Source organism: Peromyscus californicus, unplaced genomic scaffold (assembly GCF_007827085.1).
Source record: "Peromyscus californicus insignis strain IS unplaced genomic scaffold, ASM782708v3 Scaffold_10__1_contigs__length_136768540, whole genome shotgun sequence".
Classification (NCBI taxonomy): Eukaryota; Metazoa; Chordata; class Mammalia; order Rodentia; family Cricetidae; genus Peromyscus; species Peromyscus californicus.
The window spans coordinates 114226550-114247145 of record NW_026294391.1 but is presented as its reverse complement, the minus strand read 5'-3'; the positions used below and the strand labels follow the sequence as shown (position 1 = coordinate 114247145).

Here is a 20596-nt window from a genome sequence, read left to right as displayed (position 1 = left end):
CGGGAAGAAGCTGGCCTTTCCTCTCCTAGCGGGGGGCGGGGGGCAGGTTCCCCGCCTCTTGAGGAGGAGGGTAGGAGGGAGGAGTTCAGCAGGGCGTGTCGCAAGTAGGAGTACCGGGCGCCCCGTGCGGGGCCCCCTAGGAAGTGGATTTAGCCTGCTCCGGATCCAACCCAGCTTCCAGGTTTTCTCCCGGCCCGGCCCTGCGTGCTCCCGCCTGTCTCGGGCTCCCCCCCACCCCAGTGCCCGCCCCCTCCCTCCCTAGGGCCGCCCCGCTTGGCCAAGTTTGCGGAGCCTCGCTGCGCGAGCCGGGCCAGTCAATCAGCCGCAGAGCTGAGAAGGGCACAACCGTGCGGCCGAGGGCAGTGAGCTGAGCCGAGCTGGGTGAGCGGAGCAGCGCCGGGTAGCCGGAGCCCCGCGCCAGCGATCACCCGCCGACGCCGCCCACACTCTGCTCTCCTGCGACGCCTGCCACCTTCCCTTCCTTCCCTGAGCCCCTCCGCCCCTAGCCAGCTGACCCGGGATCTCTAGCCTTTGGAGCCCCGAGGTCACCGGTCCTCGTCCTAGTTCTCTTGGGTCCCGTGCCCAATCCACGCCTTTTTCCTTGTACCCCACCCTGGCTGGGCGCCTGGCACGGGGGACCGTTGCCTGACGCGAGGCCCAGCTCCACTTTTCGCCCGCTTCTCCTCCTCTTGCCCTCCTCCTCCTTTGCTACCAACTCCAACTCCTCGTTTCTCGCTCCACTCGCGAGTCCTTGACTCCGCGCCTCTCCGCCCGCTCTGCAGCACCGCTTCCCATCCGGTCTCATTCTGTCCCCCAAAGGTGGGAGCGCGTCCGCCCGGGTCCGTACCATGGCACGGTTAGGCTTACTCGCGCTTCTCTGCACCCTGGCCGCGCTCAGTGCCTCGCTGCTGGCTGCGGAGCTCAAGTCGAAAAGTTGCTCGGAAGTGCGACGTCTCTACGTGTCCAAAGGCTTCAACAAGAATGATGCCCCGCTCTATGAGATCAACGGTAGGTGGGAATTCTCCCCCCATTACCGAGCGGTGGGCACCCCGGGAAAGGGACGGCCTCCCACGCCGCACCAGGTAGCCGAGAAGGAGAAACCGGCAGGCGGGAGCCAGCTCCGGCGCGGAGCGGGCACCGCCAGTGGAGGGGCGCCGCCGGGTTGTCCAGTGCCACTCCGGTGCTCTGCTGCTCTCCCCGTCCCTCCCCACCCTAGCCCCCCAAGTCTTCTCGGTCCCGGGAAGACACTAAGGACTCTGGCCCTCAAAGTGCAGGGCATGGGCTCTCTTGCCTTTTCCGGGTTGAATTCCTTACTGGGCTCCCCGCTTTGTTGTGTGGGTGACTACGAGGCCGAGTGGGGGCGGGGTGGGGGAACCTCCTGGAGTTTGCAGATTCCTTGGGGCGCAAAACGTGCGACTTGAGAATAAGTGGTTCATTGACGTTCTCCTAAAACCCCTCTCCCCGCCTCTCTTTCACGGCTGACACAGTGCTGCAAGGCTTTAGAAGTCACCTTTAAAAAGCGAACGACCCCCTTTACTCTCCACTCTTCCAAATCCTGACTTGGGAAGTCTCCAGCTTTCCGGAAGGTGTTGGATAAGAAGGGTATTTCCCTCCCTTTTTTCTTTTCTCACCTCATTTTAAGGGTTAATTGCACTTTCAATTACAGACCTTTGAAAGGACTGATTACAGGAAACCTGAATCTCAGTTTGGAGATGGTTATGCAAATGAAGATGGCTTTGCCTCTGAAAAAGTTCACCGGATTTCAGCGCTGGGGGTGCGTGGGGTATTTGTGGAAGCCCTCCTGGAGCTCTGGGGAGGCAGTTCCACGGGTACACCCTCCTCTCCTGGTCGCGAGGTCTGAGGCCCGCCGGTGGCAGTGCCTGGGCGAGCCCTCCTTCCCTGTTGTACTAGATTTTCGCAGCTGCCAACTGTTGCGCACAGCCCTGCGGGTTGGCGCCCGAAGCGGCACAGGTTGCTTGTTCACCCCAGGGGCTCAGAAAGAACCACGAATCTAACTGGCTGTTGGCCAGCTTAACCTAACGGAGGAGTTAGAGATTCGAGCCCCAAAGGCCAAACCTCCATTCCGAACCTTTCATGGAAGTGTGCAGAGTGCGTCTTTGCCTCGCCGTACTGGTTGCCCGGGTGGGGCAGGCAGGGGGCCAGCAGCCAGTAAAGGAAATACTGTAATTTTAACCAGGCGCTTCCAAAGGCTTAGGAAAACTTGGGGGTCATCTTTTGGAAGAGCTATTAATAACCTTGGAGATTAAGTGCAGTCATCAATTACATATAAATTACAAAAGTAATTGAGGGAAGTTGCTGGGCACTTTGAGAGTGTAACCGGCCTTGGTCTAGAAATAGAACTGAAGAAATTGTTGGTAGTAGCCCAGGCGTCCACTGCACCTTGGCAGTTGTCAAGTAACTCACACGCTTCTGATGAAAGGCCGTTTGCCCTTCAGCAGCCTGTCTTTTTGGGAGCTCAAGTATGTCGTCCCAGCCTCCTGATTTTATTGGTTGTAGCGCTCTGAAAAGCCCCCTTTCTTTTCCCTCTTCCTCCTGCCCTGCCAGTAAAAGAGAACTGAACCAGCAGTCGGCGAAGCTTGGGGGCTCTGCAGGTCAGACCTGGGGTCTTTGTGCCCTGCACAGTTTGGGCCTGGGTGCTTCAGAGATGATTGCCGTGAAGGTTACAGTTGTCATTCCCACGTTCTGAAGGGAGGCATGCAGCTATGCACTTAATGGGAAAGTGACAGGTTTCCATCTGCTCCTGCAGACAATATGTGCCTTTGAGATGGACTAGAGGCATTTCAGGAGTGGGCTACGAAATCACCCCCCCCCACCCAGTTTCTTCAGGTTTGTGGTGTGCAGTCTCTAGAGATGTCAGGGCATCTTCCCCAGCCAGCATCTAATGGAAAAGGAAGTTGGAAAGGTGTTCAGGGACACTAGGTGTCCCCTTGGATTGTCATCAGCTCTGGAAAACACCTGAGGTACATTTTTGCATAAATGTCTATCTGGACCCCCACCCCCCACAAAAAAAGATAGGGGAGTTATTAGTGACCAGCAGCAGGAAATGGAAGCTAATGTGCTCACACCCAAAACATTTTATTCTTTTTGTCTTGTCCTTCATCTCCCTCCCAGGGCTGCTGCTTTTATTTCCCCTTTTGAATGACCTACTGGACCGCATTCTCCTGAGGAACAAAGGAAGTGCCTTTTTAGCTGGAATCCTTGGAAGACCACCAAGGACTTTAGCTCATGCAGTGCAATTTTGCACCACTTTCAACAATAACAAAAATGCATGACTGAATGGCTCAAAAATGTGGAGTGTTAGAGGCATTCATTTGAGTCTAGGACGCTGTCACAACACAGACAGACCCAAGCAAATACCTTTAGACGGCCCCCGGTAGAGAATTAGGATAATCTTTATCATCGCCCTGGCCTCTCCAGAGCACATTAGCCTCATCTTGTGTGGACTATCCTCAGATAATTTTGGCCACTTGGGGAGGCAGTTGTGGGGAAGTCAATGTAACGACTTGGGTTCAGCATTGGTCCAAATGAATTAGATGCCAAGCACTTTATTTGGGAGAACTATCTATTTTCTTCAAAGCCAGAGATGATTTTATAGGCAAAGTGTTGGAGTGTCTAGGTGACTAGTTCATTGACCCTTGGGCTAATCCAAGTTTAAAGTTTCATTTGGAAAGAATGGTGAGGATTGAATCCAGGGTTTTGTATGTGCTAGGCAAGTGCTCTACTACTGAGATACATATCCCCCTTCTTGAAATTTTATTCTTGATAGCCTTCCACTTGGCCTTCTAGAGGTCTTGGACAGACTTGGAGAAGAAGAGATGTCCTGAAGGACTCTGAGTTCTAGATCGTAGTTGGGATGATCTGATCTTGATGTGTTCTCAAGGATGTTAGAGAATGAAAGTACAAACCTACCAGGGTTTTCAAGCGAGTCCTGCATTGCCCATGCTCTTGACTTCCATTCTTTCCACTTAATGGCCAGTCCAGATGCTGTAATCAAAAGCATCTGTAGCAGCTTTCATTGGCCATATCTTTTTGGAGTGCCTGCTATGTGAAGTATTCTGTGCTCAGCATCACAGAGGCAACAAGAAGGGCAGGAGATTCACCCCCCCCAAAAAAAAAACCCCACCTTCCTGGTAGTAGGGAGATAAGCCATTCACACATACTTCAAATGCACTAAGAAGTGTGATAAGTGCCATGTGAGTAAGATGAGAAATGAGGACTTGGGAGTATCTCAGTGGTAAAGCATGTGCTTAGCATGTGCCAAGCCCCAGTCATAAAATAGAAAAAAAAAACTAAACAACAACAAAAAACAAAAACAGACAAACAAAAAACAAGGAGAAGGGGTTGTGACTAGAGTATTAAATAGTTAATGATAGTTTGTTAGTATAAAATAATACGTTATCTAAAATTCTAACTATTTTATTATGATATGCAACAACTAGCATTAATAGCCTGCTGGAATTGCCTTAAAGATCATGGCATTTGGTTAGAAAGAGTATTGACTTGTAAAAGGTCCTTTTTCACGGTAACATGAATGATACCAAGGAGAATTTGGTGCTGGTCACTGTGATCTTGGAGTCTTTGTTTCCTGCTCCATTTATCTTCATGAGCATGTATCTGGGAGCATGTACCTACACTTGAAAATGCTTGCATGTGTATCTCAAAGGATTCTGGGAATTACTTATGTTATGCTGGGACAGAGTGGGGAAGGGAAGGAGAGAGATACTGTGATTTTACTGTAAATGAGACAATATTTGTGTTGTCCTCTTTCTGCTGAGTTGGATTTTTGTTGTTGTTTTGTTTTGAAACAGGGTCTCATGATGTAGCCCTGGCTGTTCTGGAACTGGCTCTGTAGACCAGGCTGGTCTTGAACACACAGAGATCTGCCTGCCTCTGCCTCTCAAGTGCTGGGGTTAAAGGTGTGTATCACCACTGTCTGGCGTGGGTTGGATTTTGTTACTGAATTTGTGATCTCTTAACCTATCGGCATCATCAGTTTGGCTCCGTGTGTTTCATCTGAGAGGGTCTTATTGAGCCCCAGGGCCTGTGTCTTAAGTATTAAAGCAACTGTCTTCCGGGTGTGCTCAAAAAAGAACTTAGTAGCGGTTCTGGCTTCTGCAGTTGAATCTCTTTTAGAGTGTGTAAATATAAAATATTTGATTCAGCGTAATTACTATTTTCCTTTTTTATTTGATTCACATCAGGTTGCATGCAATTTCAGGATTAGCTGGAGACTAGATTGAGGAAAGAAAAAGGGAATTTTCTGTTTTTTGAACATCAGTGTTAATCTGAGTTAGTTCAAAGTATCTTTCTCTGGTTCCCCAGTAACATTAGCTGTTTTATGTAGCACAGGGTTGTTCCTATATATGCTCACTGAATTTTGGCCTTATAATAGCTATTGTGTACTTTCTCTTGGCTCAGCCTCCTTCTAAGGACTTAGTCTCATTTAAAGGCCACAACTGTCATGTGCTGCCAAAATTATCACCTCTAATTTACTCATAGAAAATGAGATCGGAAGGGCTTAAGAAATACATTTATGGGGTTGGAGAGATGGAAAGCTCAGTAGTTAAGAGCATTGGTTGCTCCTGCAGAGGACCTGGGTTCCATTCTGAGCACCCACATAGGGCCTTATTATCATCTGCAACTCTAGTTCCAGGGGATCGGACGCCCTCTTCTGGCCTCTGAGGCACCATGCATGCACATAGTACACAGACGTGCAGGCAAAACACATAAAAGTATGTAAGTAAAAAAGTGATTAAAATAAAAACAAATTTCAGAGTTCTGCAGATAGTGAGTGGCAGAGGTAGGATTTGAACCGAGGTCATCTTTGACCCAGCTTAATATATGCACTATGTTGTGTAGATGATTAGACAGGAAGGTACATTCTCTAGTCCCCGGGGGGTTTTAGATATGTAAGATAGGCAGCATTGCCCTCACACTGCACTGGAGAGGATCCAGTTACATCTTCAACAGGCAAAGTGTCAAACCCAGACAGAGACAGTATAGAGTGCATAGAAGAAGGGATGAACATTGTTTTCTGGACCATGGGGAGCAGTGAGGGGTCCTAGGGAGGGAAGTGGCATGTCTTAAGTTGTTTTAGAAAGATAATTAATGACACTTTGGAGTTAAGGGTTGGTGAAGCAAGAGATAAAGGTGGGAAGATCTATTAGGAGGCTATTTAAATAGTTAACTGGTCTAGCTTCCACTAGTCATCCCTTTCTGGGCTGCTTTGTTGTCAGCTGCTTTGAATGGAGTCATGACTCTGCATTGAGAGCGTCAATGGCTCCAGGTATCTTAAATCCCCCTGTTTTCATTGAGTCACTGCTGAACTCTCCAGGGTTCTGTGCCCTCTACCTCCTAATCCCCTGCTGGAACCAGAACTTTGTGCAGAACTGCTTTGTGCTCTGGTAAACTGCTTGTACAGACATGTATGCATCATTTTTCCTCAACCAAAAGCCTGCATCATCTTTTCTCAACCAGAAGCTGCTCACAGGCAGATACCTCAACTCCACCTGGCATCCTCTGCCCAACAGTAATGAGTATGGTACAGAATTAAACAAGTGAGGGGCTCATGCATATGGGCCTATGGCAACAGTGATGTAATGGCATTATACTTCCATAGTATAGAACAGTCCCATTGGTCTGCTGTACTCCCAGGAATCTTGGACCTAAACACTTTGGAAGTGGGAAAACCAGTAAATTCCATGATATGTTGATGGAAACTGGAGAGCATTTTTATGCTTTGAAGGAATAATGCCATTATTAAACAAGCATGCATTTATAGGCACTTAAAGTTTTTCACATTTGTTTATTTATTTGTGTATGTATGGCAGTAGCAGGGACTAGGGTTTGGGGTGCCTGTCAGATGTGCCTGTGAATGTCAGGACCCCTTGGGAGTGTTGGTTCTCTTCCACCTCCATTCAGGTCACAGGACTGAACACAAACGGTCAGACAGGCACCTGTATCTGGTGAGCCATCTCATTGGGGCCCCATTATAGACAATTTTAGGAACTATTCAGAATTCTGTTTTTCTCCATGCCTTGAGATAATAACTCTTTAAGGAACAGAAAATGGAGGTGGTTATGATTCTGCACTCTTAAGAGTACATTACAGTGTACATGAGTTATGTTTTTACCAAAAACTAAACAGAAACCCCTTAAGTTTTGTCTTTACCAAGTATAACAACACAGGCATAAGAGGATCGGACTATTTTATACAAATAAGCAGATACATTTAAATGTGCACAGGTAAGAGCCAGCATCTCCAATTGCACTTGGTGAAACATCTGCTGCTTACTCGAGAGAACATGAAAGTGCAGAAAATTCATGAAGCGATTCCATCCTGGAGGGAATTTGAAATATTATATTTAAGTTCTGATGCATTTAATTTAGCAATCTGGTGGGAGAGAGAAAAAAAAAATCAAAGAGATCCATCAGCCAGGTATTCGACTTTTGAAAAAGAAACTCTAACAAATGTTCGAAATTAGGGGAAAAATTGAATGGAAGAGTTAAAAACGTCAATAACCTCCAGGAAGCCTGGAAACTATGTAAAAACATCTTATTGGAAGCCCAGATAAATGTGTGCCAGACATCAAAAAGACCAGCTGCTTGGGGGAAGAAAAGAGGGAGAGGGAGAGAGAGAACCTGGCATGACTAACTGGCAGAGTAAAAGAAACTGCTTCAGAGAAAACCATCTCACAAAATAGTCTCGGTCAGAAGTCCACAGGTATGGCGAGGCAGGTACAAACTGGAAATGAAGTGGGACAAAAGGTCATTGAAGGCAAATCTTATGAGGTAGATTGAAAAATTCCTCCATGTTACTATCATGGTGAAAAGGGTAGGCGGAGCCCAACTTTTCAGAGGAAAGCAGTATGGTTTCTTTAAAGGGATATCATGTCTGATTAATCACCCAGAGTTCCTTGCCAGGAAAAAAATCATGTGAGGGCTGGCTGTGTAGTTCAGCGTCAGAACACATGCTTAGCATGCACGGAGCTCTGGGTTCCATCTTCAGTATTAATCAGTCAAGCAGTTAATCCATCAGTCAATAAAAGCATGTGGACACAGGGAAACACACGTACATAATTTAGGTTTTAAAAAAGTTATGCGATGGGATACTGGGGCCGAGAATACTTAGAAAGTCTATTTACTTTGGGATAGGTAGGGATGGTGGTTTATTAAAGATGGGAAATTGATTGAGGGAGAAAAAGCAAGTCTAGTGCCCTAGGAGAAGTACTTGGAGAGGACCTGCTTTTTTAGAACGAGTAGTTCTAGCCTAATTCTGTGACAAATTTGTCCTCTGATACGTTTGATGACATTTTTCATTCTTCGAAAAGGTGGGCTAGTATTAGAACGTAAAATTTGAATGCAGAATTAGATTAATGGTTGTCAGTTTTCATTGGACTGTATCATTTGGGGGGTGGTTAAAGCATACTGATGCCTGGGTACTACTCAATAACAAAATCTTCCATAGTGCAGCTAGGTCATGGCTGCCTGGCTGGCTGACTTACTCTCTTTTTCTCTCTCTTTCTCTGGTGTGCCAGGCTGGGTACTCTACTCCTGATGATATCCCCAGCCTTCTTTTTACTTTTTGTTTTGAGACAGGGTCTCACTAAGTTGCCCTGGCTGGTCTTGAACTCACTCTGTAGCTGAAGCAGGCCTTGAACTTCGAGTTCTCCTGCCTCAGCAGTAGTAGCAGGAATTTCAGGTTTGTGCCAAGAGGCCTGGTTGATAGTGTGTGTGTGTGTGTGTGTGTGTGTGTGTGTGTGTGTGTGTGTGTGTGTGTGTGTGTGTGGACGGGGGGTGGGGGGGGAATGTGAGTGTGAAGACAGGGTTTCTCTGTGTAGCCCTGCCTGTCCTGGATCTCACTCTGTAGACCAGTCTGACTTCAAACTCACAGAGATGTGCCTGCCTCTGCCTTCCGAGTGCTGGGATGAAAGGCAAACACCACTTCTAGGCAACATTTTCTTAATGATTATCTCCAGTTGAAAACCACTGCCATTGATGATGTCTAAGGTCTTTCGCATCTCTGAATTTCTATGATTTTGAGATTCTGGACTTTCTAATGAAATTGGCTCAGGTAAAAGCTTTCATTGCAACACCGTGCATACTTGCTTTAATTTGGACTAATCTGGGGTTAAGTGAATGCCTGTTAAACTTGGGGAAAGATATTTTAAATTCAGGGTACAAGCACAAACCACAACCATTGACTCTTTGCAAGTAGAGGCATAGGGACATTGAAAGGACTTTGGAGAGAATTAGGGTGAATCCAGCCTTCTTTCATATATTGATTAAATGTCAGTATGCTGGTGATATTTCTTCTCTTTCTCTTTATTGGTAAAAGAACCCCAAATCTCTTTATTCCCATCTTTAATGTCCTCTTTGCCATGTGTTTATTCTCTTCATGGATCTTAACAAGGAATAGAAGTACAGCAAATCCCTGGCCTTCTCCCCGGCACGACCATCCAGAACACAGCTGAGAATGTGGGGAAGAGGTGGAAAAAGGAAATGATGGCGAGCGACAGCTGCCGGAAAGCCTATGCAGTCTGCTTGGAGCAAAGGCCTTCGGAACTTTTCTCATTAGTGCTCACTGAGTAGAGCACTATGCTAGCTTCTGGGGATTACAAGAGCTGTAAAACTGGAATCAAGCTTTTGAGGTATGTCTGTTAGGTAGACAGATTAGGTAGATAGCATTACAGAGGAGAAGATAAAGGACTTGATTATCTGCTTTCCTATCCTCTAGCTGATGAGTTGTTGCAAGTGTGCTGGCTGGGAAGTAGAGGGTGTCACAGAAAGGGATTTCTGAGAAACCTAAAACTTGACATCTGATTGAAGTGCGGTGATTAGTGTGAAACTGGGTGAGTGGCCAAAAGCTGAACACAGTGTACACACAACTGAACACAGTGTACACACAACTGAACACAGTGTACACACAACTGAACACAGTATACACACAACTGAACACAGTATACACATAACTGATCTGGGCCCTTTGATGCCTTTTCGGATGGGCTGAATGCCTAGACTGGAAGCACCTTTGTTTGTTTTTAAGATTTATTTTTATTATTTTAAATTGTGTGTATGTGTGTTCCTGTGAACACCGTGTAGGTTCTTGCTGAGGCCAGAGGTGATGGTTCCCTTGTGGAGCTGGACTCACAGGTGGCTGTGAGTCACCTGACATGGATGTTGGGAAACAAATTCCTGTCCTTTAAGAGCAGGATGCACTCTTAGCTGCTCAGCTTAACTACTGAGCCGTCTTTTCAGAACCCCCCACCCCACCCCCTGCCACACACATCCTTTCCACCTTTGTGGGAGCTAGTGTATTTCAGGACAGGAGCCTTTGTGTCTGTTATGTTCTGAGATGAAAGTTCAGAAAGTACACTTGAGAGCGTTGTGAATGAAAACTCTCAAGGCAGTGGCATGGGAGGGGGAGTTCACTTCATTAATACTTTTTATTTATTTTTTATTTTTTTATTTTTATTTTTATTTTTATTTTTTTTTTAGTTTTTCGAGACAGGGTTTCTCTGTGTAGCTTTGCGCCTCTCCTGGAACTCACTTGGTAGCCCAGGCTGGCCTCGAACTCACAGAAATCCGCCTGGCTCTGCCTCCCGAGTGCTGGGATTAAAGGCGTGCGCCACCACCGCCCGGCAGTTCATTAATACTTTTGCCTGTTTAGAATACCCAGTGTCGCAGCAGTGCTGAATCAGTGAGGGAGCCAATGTGCCCCTTTGTCTCCCTCTCTTCCCCATCTTCCTCTTTCTCCCGCCCCACTTTCTTTCTCCCTTTCTCTCTCAAGCAGGCTTTTTTTCATTATAGTTCGGGATGACCTGAACTTGCCATCCTCCTGTCTCAGCTTCCACAGTGCTGCAATTCCAGGTGTGCACACCACCTTGTCTGCTTTAGTGTTTGTATTTTAAAAAGAAAAGAGGTGAAAAGAGCAGCTGATAGAGCCCAGGGCAGAGCGCTTGGCCAGCACGTGGAAGGCCCTGGCTTTCATCTCCAGCACCCCACCCCTCAAACGAGTTAGAGACTGTGTATTATTTATTAATTTAGTGACTTACTCACTTGAGAGCTCTTGGCTTACGATTTTCTTCCTCTCCAACTTCTCTTCGAAGCCCTCTAGAACACTCACATTATATGAATTGCCTGCTGTGCCCAGTTTGGGAAACTGACATTCTGACCTAAAGTCACGAGAGGCAAGAAAACTGCTGACTCCCAGTTAGGGATGGCAGGTTTAAATATTTGAATATTGGTTTCTCTCTTAAACATTTACCAAACTTAAGTAAATGAATAATAATAAGAAATGTTGCAAGTTAAGGATACTAGTTTCTTATCCCTGTAGTTATTTGAACCTTTAAAATAGAAAGTCCCCTTTGCCTTGTTAGGCCTGATTCAAGAGACCAGATCCGTGGGCTTGTCCTACCAGGTGGCCCAGTGGTAGGTCCTTGAGGAATATTTTGTGGCTTAGAAATTGTTAAAATTTTATACTTCTTTTAGGAATACATTTTTTTTGGAGGTCCTGAGGGTGGTACCCCAAGGCCATGTGCATAATTACAAGGCAAAGGCTTTGTATCACTGAGCTCAGCTCTCACTCCGGGAGCTGACATTTCTATTCAACCTGTACCATTGTCTGGAGGGTTTTGTCTTCCCCCAAGTTCATAGGTTGCTATCCTAACACTCCACATGCTCATGGTATCAGAAGGTGGGGCTTTTGGGAGGGAGTTGAGCCTTATTGAATGGGGTTAATGTCCCTTTTAAAAGAGGCCTCGGAGAAGTCCCTTGAGCATGTGTTACATGAAATTAATAGTGAGAAGCCTGCCATGTGTGAACTAGAAAGTGGGCCATCACTAGACACCAAACATGCCAGCACCTTCATCTTGGATTTCTTAGCCTCCTAGTGGTGCGAAATCCTTTTTTTTTTTTTTTTTTTGCTGTTTATAAGCCACCCAGTCTACTTTATTACAGCTACCTAGACCTTGGTGTCTAAACGAAACAGGGCAAAGCCAAGTGTCTTTTTATTCCTCCCCACCTCGAATGTGGTGCTGTTCTTTGGTTTGCTCTGGGGCGAGACAGCACAGCATTGCATGTGGTTTGCTTTAATCCCGGGAGACTTCTCACAATGTCTGCTCCAGAGCGAGCAGGAACTCCCTGGGCTTGCAGAGGTGCTTTTAGAAGCTCCTGTCTTTGCTCCTGCCCACCAGGGCCTCATTGCCCTTCTCCTCAGGCTCACATCTCTCCTTCATCTCAGTCCTGCTCACCGCTCCTTCTGTCAATTTCGTCTTGTTGCAAGCCTCTTAGAGCCTGCCTTCATTCTGAACCGCCCAACTTGTGTCTCCAGGAGTGGCTGGAAGTGGTTGCTTTTGCACTATAGAGCATCCCTTCGGTCCCCCAAGCCCTTGATGTCGGTCCGCTTCCCAGCAAGCATGAACCCCCAGCATAGTTTTTTTTTCTCCTTTACTTATTGTTTCTCTTCTCTCACCCATTTGTCTCCATTGAGTGTTCAGTCTGGTGTTCAGTTCAGAGACAAAAACAAAGCACTCTGTCCTTGCAAACAGCAGTGTGGAGCATGTGGTTGGTAGCTCCCACTTGCAATGGTCCAGTCTGCGTGGGCGTGTCATTTTTCTTGGCAGTCACTTCACAGAAGTCCTTTTTTATTTTTATTTATTTTTTGGTCTGTGCCAGAATAGGCAGTCATTACATTCTTTACAATTTATGGTGGGATTATTATCTACTATTGTCAAATTGCATTAATTATAGACTCTTTCCCTGTGCTAAGACTTTTAAAAAAACAGAACAAGACCCCTTCTCATGAGTGTATCTTTACAAATAGTCCTTCACAGTTGCCCCTTCTTCAGGGAAGTTGGGTTCATGGAAGATGTCTCTTTCGTTGAGGGAGAGGGAGGGATTGAAATGAGTTCATTTTAAACGGAACTTGAGTGAAATGCCCCCCACCCCCAGCTTGCCACATGGTTAATGTTTGACCTTGTTTACCCTCAGTTTGGTACCAACTGGCTTTGCTCTCTTTGCTGCCTCAGGTCCACTGGGCCTGGATGCCCTTGGGAGAGACTGTTCCCAGGGGAGGTCAGGTAATTGATCATTAAGCCGCCTGGCACTCTGAGGCCACATTCTCATATTCAGGTGCAGAGGCAAAAGAAAGAAGGAACTTTCCTATGTAAATGTCTGCATCCATTTTCTTACGGTCTGAACAAAGATTTCAGTGACGGGCCGGGATGTTTTTCGTGTCGATGGTCTCTTGTGGTATTTACCATTGGGCCCTGTATTCTAGATGTGTCTTGAACCAACCTTCTTGGAATCTCACGCACTACCACGCTGATCCTGGTGCCTATCACCGCTTGCTTGAATTCATTAGTGGCTTATCACCAATGCCCTCGCTTTCAACACAACAGCCAGTGGGATCCTATTTTTTTACACCTAACCCAGGTCGCATGACCTCTCTCTGAAAAGGCTCTAGTGGGAGACAGTGAGATAGCTTGCAGGTAACAGCACTTTTTTTTTAAACCAAGCCTGATGACTTGAGCCCCATCCCTGGGACCGCATGGTGGAAGGACAGTAGCAATTCTTGAATGTAGTCCTCTGGCTTCCACGTGTGCACCATGGCATGCACACCGTCATCAAGTACATACACAAACCAAAATCAAGTCGAGATAAAGGTTCTAGCGGCTCTCCACGCTTTCCACTCATAGGAAAAATCAGAGCTTCAGGAGCCTTATAGGGTCTGCCCATCAGAACTCTCTTGGTTGCCTCTTGCATGTTTCCCTTTCTTCTGTGATGCCCCTGGCTCTACTCTGGTCACTCTGTCTTCTCTCCCTCAAGTCCCCAGGCAGAGTTGGGCTTTTGCATGTCCCACCCTAAGCCCCCACACATGCTAGGTAAGTAATGTACCATAGGTTCCACCCCCAGACTTTGTACTTCTTATTCTCAGTGCCTAGAATAGCCTGTAGCCAGAATACAGCTCACCCCCTCACAAGTTTGAGGGCTTTGATCACTTATTGCTTCGCTAGAGAAGCTTTTCTTGATTTGTATATAAAATAGGAAAGCACCCCCTCTCCTCCCACACACCACAAGCACACATTTTGTCACGCTCCCTCTCTGCTTTCTTCTTTGCGCTATCACCATCGAACCTTGGCGTAGGGAACTTGGCCTCTTTGTTCACTGCCTAGCACTCAGTGTCTTTAATACATTGCCTGGCACTCAGTAAATGAGCATTCTTTGCAAATGAACTGCCCAGGAGAAAGCTTGTGGTGGGTATGAGACCATATACAGATCTTAACCTTTTTTTTTTTCCTAGAAAGGGTTACTCAGGCTGAGGATTCCATCACTACTGAGTTATCTGTCCACTGGCAGGCACTGAGATTAAAGTAGTGACAAAGAGAGAATTTAGAATGATACCTCACACTCTTGCAGCTCAGAGAAAACACTTTCCTTGACTATTTCAGACCCTTGAGTCTCTTCTTATTTTCTAGGAGCCGTGCTTTCACATCATCACAAGCCGCCTGCCACCTCATCCCGTGTACACAGCCTTTGTGTTTCGGACAGTGAGTCCTGAGGGCAGTTGTAGAATACTTATCAGAGCAGTGCAGAGGTTACAGACCTGTTATCAAGACTCAGAAGGGACACCTTTTTTTTCCTAGCAATACACTATGGACCTCTTATTAGATGCTTGTTGGACTTGCATGGGTACTAGAAAATAAAAAGTTAACTCTTGGGTCACTTTTCCAATGTGCTCTGGAGAGTAACCAGGGTATAAACACCTCAGCCTTCAAGTGTTTGTGAAAAGGCAGTGTTCACTCTCCCACCATGGTGATGAGTGGCTCAGAATGATGTCCTTTAGTCCAGTAATAATTGTTAGAGTGCAGTCCTGGCTCAGCAAAATATGGATGGAATCTTCCTGTCAATTAGTAACTTTCCTCTTTAATCCTTTTATTAGTGGTGACCTCCTGTGCAGGTTGCCTCCATGAGGAGAGGAGGCCTCTGGCCCCTGGCCTGGAGAGCAAGTGCAGAGGCTGGTCCCAGAGATTAGGATGGAAACAAATGCAACCCAAATGATAAGTGTAGCACTTGCCATGACACAATTGGAAGCCTCATGGCCTTGCTCAGACTGGGCCTTTTCTCCATTTCAGGAGGTTTTATTTTTTAATATTATTTTGCTTTACTTCATTTCTCCTTTTTTTCTATTTCTTCTATGCTTAAGATTAAAGGGCTTCAAATATGCAAGATAGATGGTCTACCACAGATCTACAACTCCTGCTACATTTTTTTCCAGAAATTTTCAGTGAATATTGTGCATAGAAATCCATCCTTAGTTGCCGAGGTCTTCAGAAATTCCAAGTCCTGAGGAAATGGTACCATGTGTAGAGATACCAGCTTGTGGGCAGTTTTCCTTAGAGTCACTCGCTGCATTTCCTGGTTACAAGCAAATGTTTTGGGCTAGCTGCTCTTTGCCGACTCTCCTATTCCTAAGAGCTGACCACAGGGAAGTGACAAAGGCTGAGGTCCCAAGCTCTCCAATTGATGCAGAATCCTGCCAGCGTAGTCATAGTTTGGATATACCAGTTTGTATTCAGAGGGACAAGTCGTTGCTTCATGATGACAGCTAGAGTATACCCTGATTTCAATACAAATTCAAATGTGATCATTATGGTCTGTGCCCTATTTAAAATACTGCTATTATTTTCAAGATAATTTGTCCAAATCAAAACAGAAGTGTTTTGCTTTTTACAATTGAGCCTTTGAGATGGTTCTTGGGTTATGAAGTAGGGTAAGCTGTGGGAGTTCATGATAGAGCAAAGCAAACCTTATCTAACTTGAGCTAAGGGAAAGGGATTCATTGTGTTTCTTTTGGTTTAGTTTTGAAACAGAGTCTAATTATATATCCCTGGCTGGCCTGGAATTCACTATGTACTTGGCTGGCCTCAAACTCAGAGATCCACCTGCTCTGATCCCAAGCACAGGCACTAAAGGTGTGTGCAAGCACACCAGACTTCTTTTATTTAATTTTTGGATGTTTATGTGTTTGTTCTGAAAAAGAAAACCATTTATGTATTTATTTTTTGGTTTTCAAGACAGGGTTTCTTTGTGTAGCCTCAGCTGTCCTGGAACTCACTCTGTAGACCAGGCTGGCCTTGAACTCACAGAGATCCACCTGCCTCTGCCTCCCGAGTGCTGGGATTAAAGGCATGCACCACCACCGCCCACTTTCACCCGTGAACTCTTAGTGTCTGTCTGTCATGGAGCCCTGATCATTTTCTTGGTTGCTTCTGAGCTTCAGAGTTGAATGAAATACAATGGGATTGGAGGGGGAGAACATTTACTATCCCTGTTGCATATGTAACAAGAAGGGTTTGCTAATCAAATGAGTGATGTAAATATGATATTAGAGGGTGTTTAATGTCCACAAGGGAGGAGACTTGTTACAAAACACTTCAGAAACCATTGTGCTTATTTCAACAAATTCTCTATTTTCTTTTATTTTGTGTGTGTGTGTGTGTGTGTGTGTGTGTGTGTGTGTGTGTGTGAGAGAGAGAGAGAGAGAGAGAGACAGAGACAGAGACAGAGACACAGACAGACAGACAGACAGACAGACACACACACACACACACACACACACACACACACACACACACACACACGGATGGACGGACAGACGGACAGACAGACACATGGAGGCCACAGGATGGTGATGAATGTGATGCTCCATCACTCTGTCGTAGTCCCTTGAAACAGAGTTTCTCATATCCTGAAACTTTCCCGTTTCAGCTCTGTTGGCTTGCCAGGGAACTGCTTGTTTCTGTTCTCCTCCCCCCAGTGCTGGGCTCATAGGCATGCATAGTCATGCTGCCTTTTTTCTTTTACACGTAGGATTCAAACTCAGGTCCTTACGCTCGCAGAGCACATTTTCCCACTGAGCCATCTCCCCAACCTCAGTATCTTTGTTTGTAAAAGTAGCTCTCTAGTTTACTTGCCATGCTTTCTGGAGTCACTGTGTGTGGGAAAGTGGTAAATCTTCATTTCCCTAAAAATACTGTCTGGTTCATCCCATCCTCATTCCAGTTACTCAAATTTACGGCAGGCATTTCTGTAATTGACCATATCAAAATGGGAGACTAGTGTGACTCTGCTGCTCGGACAGGATATTTGTTCTCTTTCTCGAAGCCTCAGCAGCTGTTACACAGAGGAAAGCAGCAGGGAAAATTGAGACGTGTTTTTAATATGAGGGGACTGTAGTTGATCACTCAGGATAAAAGGAAATGATTGCTTTGGGCACAGTTATTAATTTCAGAAATGTCTTTGAATGCATGCTATATGCTTGAATATTATGCCAGTGCTTTGTGGCTTCCTAGGGTGACATTTAAGAAATAGAGATTTAGATCCTGTGTTTTGCCAAATATGAATGGCCTCAGGTTTTGGAGTATTTTTCTTAATTGATTATAGAGAAATTTTCATCATTTTCAACAGTTATTAGAAGTATGGTCATTAAGTTATGTCAGCGCTTGTATTTTTATAGTTATATACTTGGACATGTTAAAGAAAGTATTGCCCGAACTCCAGAAGAGGTACCCAGGGGATCATTAATTTGCCATGATTTTTGTATTTCAAGTATGATAGTCATTTCATGAAATAAAGCATACTTTAAAATTCTTTTTATTTATTTTTGTTTGTTGAGACAGGGTTTCTCTGTAGTATAGGCTTGCCTGGAGCTCAATATGTAGCCCAGGCTGGCCTCCAACTTGACTTAGCCTTTCCTTATGCAATTTCTCCTTAGTGTGGAGGGTACAGTATGAGCCACCGTGCCTGGCATATCATTAATTGAATGAAGACAAAGGAGTGGGATATTTAAATTGTAATAAATGTGCATTGTTGGAGATTTTTCTCACACACCACCAATCCCTGTGCTAGATTCAGGCCTCTGAGACAGGTGACTTGGTGCTCAGGGTGCTTTCCAAACTGGTGTAACCTCGACCCAGTGCTTCTCATCTCGTACACCTTGCTTCTCTTCCTTCCTTTCCTAATACTTGTTTTCTTTTAATCAGTCAATATTGAATTTTTTCCATTTAAAGAAAAACAAGAAGAGACTAAAATGATTTCATCAGTCTTCTAATTGCTCTGCTAATGGAAATCTGTTAGTCCTTCAAACATCACGGGTGCAGTTTTAAAAGGAGCTGGTTACTGATCCTTGAACCATATGTATTTAATTAAAAAAATTCTTGCAGGACATGAAACTTTAAAAAAAAAATCACATCTTTTCCCTGAGATTTAAAATAATCAATGAAAACCCCACCTGCTTAAAATTATTTTAGCCATATTCAATAGGATTCTTACAATCATAATGAAAATTGTTATTTACGACAATTATTTTGAGTAACAATAGATGACATTCAATGAGCATTCATTTTAGATCTAATTTGAATACATTATGTGGATTGGATTAATCCATTTAATGCAAATAGAAAATACAAAGAGGGAGAATGGAGGAGAGAATTTCAGATGGAATAAAGAATTTAAAAACCACAGCTATTACAGTAAATGAACTCTGGGTTCCCAGTTAGCTGAGGCAAAATAGGACACCCAACTGCTTATGCTTCCCCCCCCCCATCTGATAAAAGGAAACATAACAGTTCTTCACGCAAGATACTTTCTTAGTGTTGCAAATCTAGAAAGAATTTATTATGGTAGGTTCTTTTGTAAAGACATTAGACGGGGTAATAATCAGTGTTGTCAACGTGATTTCACGTGGCCATTTCTTTCACTGATCGCCCATAAAACCCAAAGAAACAACAATCAACTCAGCCAGGCTGTCAGGTCTGTGCTGTCGTCATGGATCTTTAGACTAAACAGGCTCTTCCTATCTTTAGTGGTAACTGTGTCCTTTGTGTCTGTGGGTTCATATCTTGTAGTCTAGGAGCCAGAATTTTCCTTCTGAGTAGCTACCGACACCATAAGAAACATAAGCAACCCTGTGTGATTCCCAGAAACCTGAAAATACTTTGTTTTCTGCTAAATTTTCATCGTGAAAATTCAAGAAGCTGTGTGCCATTCATTTATTGCTTTCTTTAAAAACAATTTTTTGAGACACAGTTTCTTTGTGTAACAGCTCTGCCTGTCCTGGAACTCTCTCTGTAGACCAGGCTGACCTCGAACTCACAGAGATCCGCCTATCTCTGCCTCTGGAGTGCAGTGCACCACCACCGCCCGGCTCAAGAATGTTTTAAATTACTTATACTTACAGTTTCCCGTATGTTTGTGTGTCTGTGCAATATTCATGTGTGGAAGTCAGAAGACAACTTGGAGGAATTGCTTCTCCTCCTACCATACGGGTCCCAGGGACCAGACTCGGGTCGTCAGGCTTAGTGTCATGTGCCTTTACCTGCTGAGTCACAATGTCAGTCCTTTCTCTTTTTCTGATTAAAAAGAATCCTTTTAAGGTTAACTCATTTAAAAAAAAGATTTATTTACTTTTCTCTTATGTGCATAGGTGTTTCATCTGCTTGTGTTTCTGTGCACCACTTGAGTGCCAGATGTTGACAGAGTTACAGACAGATATGTGCCACCATGTGGAAGCTGGAAATCGTACCCCAGTCCTCTGGAAGTGCTCTTAACCACTGAGCTATCTCTCCAGCCCCTAAAACCATTTTTTTTGCAGTTCTGAAAATGGAACCCAGGGCCTCACATATGCAAGGCTGGTGCTCTGCCCCTGCCCCATGTGATCTAGAAAGTGAAATGAATGTGGGGGGAGCCAGACGGCACCTTCTCTTCTTCAGATCTTTGTTTCTTGCCAGTCCTGATTAATAATTACGCTCTCGGGACTTTGTACCTGGCTGCAAATGTTGTCACAGTGCCATTTGGCCTCTCCAGATTATGGTTTATGGCTAGTCACATGTCAGAGGTTTTGCAGTTGGAGATATGCTAGAAGAGCGACAGCAAGAAGGAATCACTTTTGTGCCTGTGTCTTTTTGCTATCACAGTCCGGCCCTGTTCACATGCATGTTTCTCTATGGTTTGAACTGCAGGACATAACAATCTGGTACATCAGTGTTTTGTTTCGTTTCCCCTTGCGCTAGCAGTTGAACCTTAGGGCCTCACGTGCTAGCCAAGTCCTGTACTACCGGGCTACATTTTCAGCTCACTTCTGCTATTTCCAAAGTGAAATTATAAACATGTTTCTTTGGCTACATCCAGGCAAAACTTCCAAATGGCTGAATAATACTCCCTTAATTTTGTGTGTGTGGGTGTGTGTGTGTGTGTGTGTGTGTGTGTGTGTGTGTGTGTGTGTGTGTGTGTCTTGTGAGGGTGCTGGAGGTAGAACCTGGAGCCTTACACATTCTAGGCAAGTGTTCTCCTTCAACTCCACCAAGCTTTTTGCTTTGAAGCTGGGACAGAGCGATAATCACCTTTATTCCTAACTTAAGATTTATGGTCAAGTTCCTTACTTTCAGAAGATGTTAAAGAAGAAAACTTGCCCTGGGCAGAAAGCCTGGTCTACAGACTCCTCTAAGTTCTTCAGAGTGCAGGGAAAGCAAAGGGAAGGAAATTTGAGTGTTCACCCAGGGAATGAGTTTCCTGAG

At 45.1% G+C, this 20596-nt stretch overlaps 1 protein-coding gene across 1 annotated transcript in view; it reads left to right on the top strand.

Annotated features, from left to right (window-relative positions):
• Positions 1-268: 268 nt before the first annotated feature.
• The window catches only part of Gpc4 (glypican 4), a 114205-nt gene continuing 93877 nt past the window's right edge, over positions 269-20596 (top strand). The window contains exon 1 of the mRNA XM_052739548.1: positions 269-1008. Within this exon, the coding sequence (XP_052595508.1) occupies positions 849-1008 (160 nt within the window). The 5' untranslated portion in view covers positions 269-848. The remainder of the gene's footprint in view (positions 1009-20596) is intronic.